This window comes from Penaeus vannamei, chromosome 18 (genome assembly GCF_042767895.1).
Source record: "Penaeus vannamei isolate JL-2024 chromosome 18, ASM4276789v1, whole genome shotgun sequence".
Taxonomy (NCBI): Eukaryota; Metazoa; Arthropoda; class Malacostraca; order Decapoda; family Penaeidae; genus Penaeus; species Penaeus vannamei.
Window position 1 is genome coordinate 22193846 of NC_091566.1, and position 7500 is coordinate 22201345.

At 35.6% G+C, this 7500-nt stretch overlaps 1 protein-coding gene across 1 annotated transcript in view; it reads left to right on the forward strand.

Moving 5' to 3' along the window:
* Window positions 1-2842, forward strand: part of Uggt (UDP-glucose-glycoprotein glucosyltransferase) — a gene marked incomplete in the record, with an annotated part of 24432 nt that extends 21590 nt beyond the window's left edge. Inside the window, 7 exon segments of the mRNA XM_027367120.2 lie at window positions 12-189; window positions 388-570; window positions 731-834; window positions 1095-1266; window positions 1426-1542; window positions 2199-2328; window positions 2487-2842. Coding sequence (XP_027222921.2) covers window positions 12-189; window positions 388-570; window positions 731-834; window positions 1095-1266; window positions 1426-1542; window positions 2199-2328; window positions 2487-2521 — 919 coding nt within the window.
* Window positions 2843-7500: the final 4658 nt, after the last annotated feature.

The following is a 7500-nucleotide window of genomic DNA, read 5'->3' on the forward strand; positions in this document are numbered from 1 at the left end:
AACAACTTCAGCACCTTCAGCTCAAGTGGAGCCAAAGAGGATGAAACTGAAAAGGTGAACATTTTCTCTGTGGCATCCGGGCATCTGTATGAACGTTTCTTGAGGATCATGATGGTGTCCGTCCGTCGCCACACAAAAGCCCCAGTTAAATTTTGGTTCCTCAAGAACTTCCTATCTCCCAACTTCAAGGTTAGTATTGCAGTTTGATGAGTCTGAATTCTAAAGTAAGTACTAAGTTTTTTATGTCAAATGTTTACATTTGCTCTTTGAAATATATTTTGCTTATTTGGATAGTCTTTGCAATCAGCTGTTAAATAAAATCCATTCTTTTGAACCTAGAGGTGTTTCAGGGAGATGATGATATTGATTCTGTTAATATTGCTTCAGGATATTCTGCCACTACTTGCCAAAGAATATGGCTTTGAGTACGAACTGGTCCAATACAAATGGCCCAGGTGGCTCCACCAACAGACTGAAAAACAACGCATCATTTGGGGCTACAAGATTCTCTTCTTAGATGTGCTTTTCCCATTAGATGTTAAGAAGATTATTTTTGTTGATGCAGATCAGGTAAATCAAAATGTTTCTTCTAGTGTACATTCCTGAAAACATTTTTTATACTGGAATATAAAGGCTTTGTTTATTTTTTCAGAAAACTAGCTTTATGTAGATTTATGTTACAAAAAAAGTCATCAAAATGGAAGCTCAGAATAATATATGATGGTTCCAGGTTGTGCGTGCAGATGTCAAGGACCTAAATAATGAAGAACTCGATGGAGCTCCCTACGGATTTGTGCCTTTCTGTGAATCTCGCAAGGAAATTGAAGGATTTAGGTAGATAAAAGATTTTCGTTTCTTGATGATATGCTTTTCTGAATATAGTTTGACAGCTGCAACATTACATTAAATTTCTGCTTGTATAATTTCTAGTAGCACTGCTTTATGTAGGACAGATGAATATAGACTAATTTTCCTAACACCTGGATTCATACATGTTGCCTTGTGTCTGTCTTTGAATATTGTTATGCAGTTGTTGTGGTGTCACTTTAGCTTCACTGATATAAACACTTAATTACTGTTCTCTCTTTTTTCAGGTTCTGGAAACAAGGTTATTGGCGCAATCACCTGGCTGGAAGAAAGTACCACATCTCCGCTCTGTTTGTTGTTGATCTGAAAAAGTTCCGCAGGATTGCAGCAGGTGACCGACTCAGAGGCCAATACCAAGGGCTTTCACAGGATCCCAACTCACTTTCAAACTTGGATCAGGTAAATTTACATCTGTTTAGTTACTTGTTTTTCCTCCATACCACAGAATAGTATATTAGATTCTGCTAAACTGAAAGGCATATTAACATTCCAGTCATTTTTAGGTAAAGTAGTCTTTCAAGGAAAATTTGGTTATGTATTTTTAACTTCTTGTTACAGGACCTTCCCAATAACATGATACACCAAGTGCGTATTAAGTCATTACCTCAAGACTGGCTCTGGTGTGAGTCTTGGTGTGATGATGAATCAAAGAAAAGTGCCAAGATTATTGATTTGGTAAGTTTTTTTTTTTTTTTTTTTTTTGCTTTCTTTATTTCTCTCAAAATAAGAATATTTTAGGTTGTAATTTATTTACATATTCAGATGCATGTATTTTTAACCTGTTGAATTAAAGAAATGCATTTCCACTGCAGAGTAGAAGTCCAGAGTGTAAGATATAATATCTAATTGTAACATTCAAAATAAGGATTTTGATATATATGTAAGGTAGACTGTTTTGGTAAAATACTGTGTTATGAAATTAAACTTCTAATTGACTTGTTGCATCAGTTTCACTTCTGTCTGCTTCCACATCACATGGTGACTCAAATCTCTTCATTGTTTGCTACCTACCATGAAATTTCATTTGCTACTGAATAATCTGGGTTAATGTAATATAGCCCAGCTGCTAACTGCTTTTTGTGGGACCCAGAGATAGAAGCATGCATTATTGTGATATCTCATTTGTTTTATACAGTATACCCATAGAATGGAAATACTTTCTAGATTCTTTCCCTAGCAGATATTTTAGAATGTTATGTGTCATTTGGGGATTAAAGTATCCCAGAATGTCTTTTGAGTCCTATTTTCGTTGTTTTATTGAGTCTGTCTTTTCTCATTATAAGTAATTTTAGATTTCTGTGTATATATATATATTTACATTTTTTCCACAGTGTAATAACCCTATGACCAAGGAAGCAAAATTAGTGGCTGCCCAGAGAATAATTCCAGAATGGACTGAATATGATAATGAAATAAAGGCTGTATTAAAAGGATTCAAAGAAAATAAATCATATACAGAGGGTAAGCAGGTTATTTATTTCATTTTATTTAACATTCCCAGTTAAAGTGGTAATATCCTAACAAGATAAATATATATTTAGAAACATTGAATTATATGATTTACAAACTATCATTTCATATGTGTATTAATATCTTTCTTTATTTTTTCTCATCCACAGAACAGCCTAGTCAATCACCTCATATAGAACTATGATACTCATGTATGGTGGTAATGTTTTGTAAGTAATGTTTATAGATGTCATATGATTTATTTATGAACATATCCAGTGTTACAAGTATTAGTTTTCATGCAATTCATGTAAAAAATCATTGTCCTTTTAAGAACTTTCATTTGAGGTGTAAAATTTCTAGTAGTTGTATTGAATCAAAGCCAATTTTTTTATTTATACATTCCTTTCATGATTGCAGTTGTACTGGTCAGCCAGTGTGGAATTGACAGTGGTAAAACATTTTTAATGTCAAAGTTATTTTTCTTTTCTTTTTTTTATAAAAGTCTAATAAAAAAATGAATAAATGATGAATTTTTTGTAACATTTTGTTAAATCTCTCATAAGGTTTTAGGAAACCTCTCGTCATAGCTGCTAATTTATTTTTATATCGTATATTATACCTTGCCCAACACCATATTTTGTCTACCCTTAAAATGAGTCTTACCCACAATGCACTACCAAGACCATCTCTACAAGATGCATTCTGAACATTAATATACAAACATCCAAACCTTGTATACAATGGATACAAGCTTTTTCTGCAGTATAATGTAAATTTTACCATTTCTGGTATCATGCAATATTTAATTGTTGGATGAATGATAATTCTGATTTGGCAATAATCCCCTCTGTACATTATTTAATATATCACAAGAAAATACAATGCCATAAAATAATGCAATAATATAAACATGCTGTGGACACTACAAAACAAATAAATGTATTCTTTAATTTAGTTTCAATCATGGACATGGTTTACATTTCCCTAACTAGTTAGTTTAATTTTTTTTCCCCATAAACATAAGTTTGCTTTTAAGTGCTAACTTTCCTTTCTGTCTTTCTTTCCTTCTTTTTTTTAATGAATGAACATATCCAAAGAGTGGATAAGTGTCAACGTAGCAAGCAATAAAAATGACACTTTTGTGTGCCAAGAAAGAACCTCAGATAGAAATAACACAAGCTACAAGCCTCAGATGCAGCTAGTTTCTGCAGCAAGGATATCTTCAACTGCTATTTTAATATTCCTTGTTTCCTAAGCAAGGGGACTGGTATTGCCATTCTCTCCAATGAGAGAAAGAAATCTTCTTGCACTAGAAAAGCAGTCAGTATTAGAAACTTCATGTATAGGTCATTGTATGCTTAAATTAGCTAAATCGAGATACTTCAGATTACATTTCACCATTGGATCTAGGTGATTTGTTCTTCACATTATGAAAATATTTTGCTAAAGGTTGGTTGGCTGGAATTACTTTTCATGAGTGGTGGGTGATAGGTGTCGGAAAAAACATCCAGTCACAGGTGCACCAAGGTCTTGGAGGAAGATTAGACTTGGTGTGCATTTAGTAAGGCATTCTTGCATCATTTCTTCTGGTAAATAGGGTGAAATATACAATCTATGAGCCATGCCTGGAAGAATGCCAACTCCATGCCCAGTGATGGAGGTTGTTACAGAAAATAAGATACAAAGTATAAAAAAAAGATAAATAACACAATGCTACTTATTGTATTATTGCAGCATTATAGACTATCTAGAGAAGTAATATGGAGTCTGCACAACAAATTACCATCTGTTACCATCTTGATACAGAAAAAAAAAAAATATAGACCTTGAAAATTTCAAAATGGCAAAAAAAATTATGCCAAATAGCAATGCAAAGAGGTAACAAGGAGTCTTGATACCAAACATGAGTGTTCGTGCTGGCTAGATCTACAAGCCACACACCTGGGATTGTTGCAACTCATGTAAGCCTAATGCCTGGAGTTTGGTCTGGGTGCAAGCCACAAGCTACCCAGATTCAATGGGTTAACAAATTGCATTTACACTTGGATGGCTCCATAAGTACTTAGTTGCCAATTAGTTAATTACTAGTCTGTCCTAGCTCACCTATTTGCCCATCTCCTTGATTTTTAGAAATATTTTATTTTATTCTATATTGCTATTAGTATTGTCAATAACACTGTAATAATTATGTCAGTGATAATAACAGTATACCATCAAGTGATGGTATGTAGACTATTTACTGACTACTTGGTGGCTAAGCAGTCACAGAACTGTCTGGGGGAGATACATTTCACAAAATGATACTACAATGAACATCACATTTTCACAGCAGTATTAGGGTAATACATATTTTGATATAGTATTCAACAATATACATGTCTGCCTGGCATAAAGTGAATTATTGTTGTATTGAATTTTGATGCAACAAACAATGTTTGCAAGAATCAAATCAGGGCATTCGTCCCCTTTCAAGGACTCTGAAAAAGATAGGGGCTTACGAGATGAGCAGTTAGATATTAATCATTGTCAACTGGCACATGTTAGAAACTTGTTTTTGGCACGTGGTGTTCCCCTCTTGATCCCTGTTCTTAGAAACCGCATCTTACTTAAGGGACCCCCTGTGATCTCAGTATTAGCAAAACCTAGCATTTGAGTGAACAGGTGAAACAATTTGCGGATCAAATCAGTACTTGCAGCCATTCTCTTTGGTGCTGCGTTTCCATATTTGGCTGTGATGGTAGCCAGGACATCTGACTCGCTAAAAGCAAACAGAGCCCAAAAAGACTAATAGTTGGTGTTCATCCATCATGAAACATCGGCTAGAGTCCAATTCATGATTAATGACTTGAAAAATCAAAGAAAAAAAAAACCATCATCTTCGGTGATGTTTCTGTCCCAACAGGTAGTTGGCACATCACTAAGGTCTGCTGATACGATCTACAATTTTTTTTGTTTGCATTCCAGATTTCTGTGCTATCACCTATTCACTCAAATCCAAGGTTTTGCATATATTTAGATCACAAGAGGTCATTCAGTAAGAAGCAGTGCATAAGAACAGGTCAAAGGGGAACAACATGTGACAAAAAGAAAAAAAATCTGGTAAGTGCCAGGTGACACAGATCTAATTCTCATAGCATTTTTTTTTACTCCTTTTTTGGTTGAATAAAATTTTGTCAAAATATTAGTCTACTTTACGCCAGGCAGATTAATATATTGTTGAGCACTGTAGTTTTGTGTATATTTTCCATTTTAAAATTACTTATAATACATCTTGGCTTAAGCCCTTAACTGATATCTGTCAAGTGTATGCTTTCAACCAACCTATGTCTCAAGCTCTTCATTAAAACCCTATTACAATAACCATTTTACTATAATGCTTTATCTACAGTGTGTGGGATGTGTTCCACACTTTCAGGTTATTCATTCTGACTTTGAGTGATGTCTTCTTTCTTTTAACTGGCTTCTAATCCTGTGTCCTTGAAAAATCCATCAGCATATTATTGTACTAATTTTTTGTTTTTTTATAGTTTCAAATGCCTATGATCTTCCATGTAAATTATCATCCATATGCATAATTTACATGTATGACAGTCCCCATTCATTATACCAATATTCACTAGATGGACCATCTTTTTAACTGTTTTCATCTTTGATTTTACCTTGAAAGTTTTGATTTTGAAATAACTGAGGTGATCATATAAGCCACACACAGTTTTCTTTTGTTTCCATAATTTGCCTGTATGACATTCAGCTTCTGGCAGAAGTACTGGCTTGACTTAAACTTCAAGCTTTTTGAAAACAAGTATTGTAAGTATTTTCTTAAGAGTCATTGAATCACCTGACCTAATAGATAATGCTGCCTGACTGTCGTGCACCTCTTCAATATATTTTTTCGATAAATCAGCTCAGATTGTTCACTCAGCAGCCAAAAATAAATCTGTATCATTATTATGTTTCATGATATCTGTTGATTAGTTTGTTGTAAACTCTGCAAAGGATTTATTCAGTCATGGTCCCTTATGTGTAGCTTTTTTTGTACCTGTAACCTTTCCAGCTCATTTTGAGTATGTTAGCTCCTTTCTAGTGGTTAGTTTTTTTTTTATTGAATGCTTAATTCTTTGGTCTATATTAGAGATACTAATTGTCTGTCTTATGGCCCCTACATTTCTGTCAGTAAAGGTATTGCTGTTTGATTCTGTTTTAGCAATAGGTCATTCGGACTCGGACTCACCACTAATACTGCTTTCCTTTAATTCTGTGTTGGAATTTTCAAGTATTCCTTTGTTATATTCAGCATTTCTTCTGTCTTTCTGCTTACCCATGTCTTGAGCATATTTGTCTTCAGTTACTATTGATAAACAAAGTTATTGGATTGATCATATCTATTTCTGACAACCTGCCTTATAACAGTACCAGTCCACTTTCTATAACCATCTATTTCAAAATATACTGACTCACCTTGATCATGATTTCTGCCTCGTTATCTAATGTGATGCTGTATGGGGACTGGTAGGCAGTAATGATAGTGGTTAATGACTTGACTTTTATTTCCTAAGATTACGTGCAAGTAATATGGATACACGAGAGACTGGACAGTGCTGACATGGTGCCGCGGCGCGGCTGGCTAACCCAGGGGAGGGCCAGGCGCAGGTCGTCTTGAAGGTGACAGCGCAGTGGTCTCTCCCTGTCTGACTTAGTGGGTAAGGCTGGGTCTTGCCTACCCATGCCCTTATGTACCAGTGCTCATTTCCAGCCATGACCCAGGGCTTGGCTTGGGTTATTAGTTTTAGAACACATGTGAACGTGGAGCCCTTGTGGGACCATGTGACATGGTCTTGGTCCTGTATGTATGCCATATCAACCGGCCAATTACTCACGCCTCGCCCTCGAGGCGTGATGTGATTTGCATCAAGGTGCGACCCATCGTTGGACCCGATTGCCTGGTCATCTCATCCTTGTGTTCCTGTACTCGACCCATTCTCGTGGTTGCCCCTCTTTGTTGGCCTCTTTTCTTGGTCCTCGGTAATCCATCCATCCTCGAAGGTCTCACCTTGGCCGTTCTTGACTTCGGATTGTCCAAGCTTCCTCGTATTCCTCGTCCAGGCGTTTTCATCCACACGTCCTCACAGTTCTCGTTTAAGTCCTTCTCGGCTGCGTGGTCATTCAGACGTCCTTGTAATC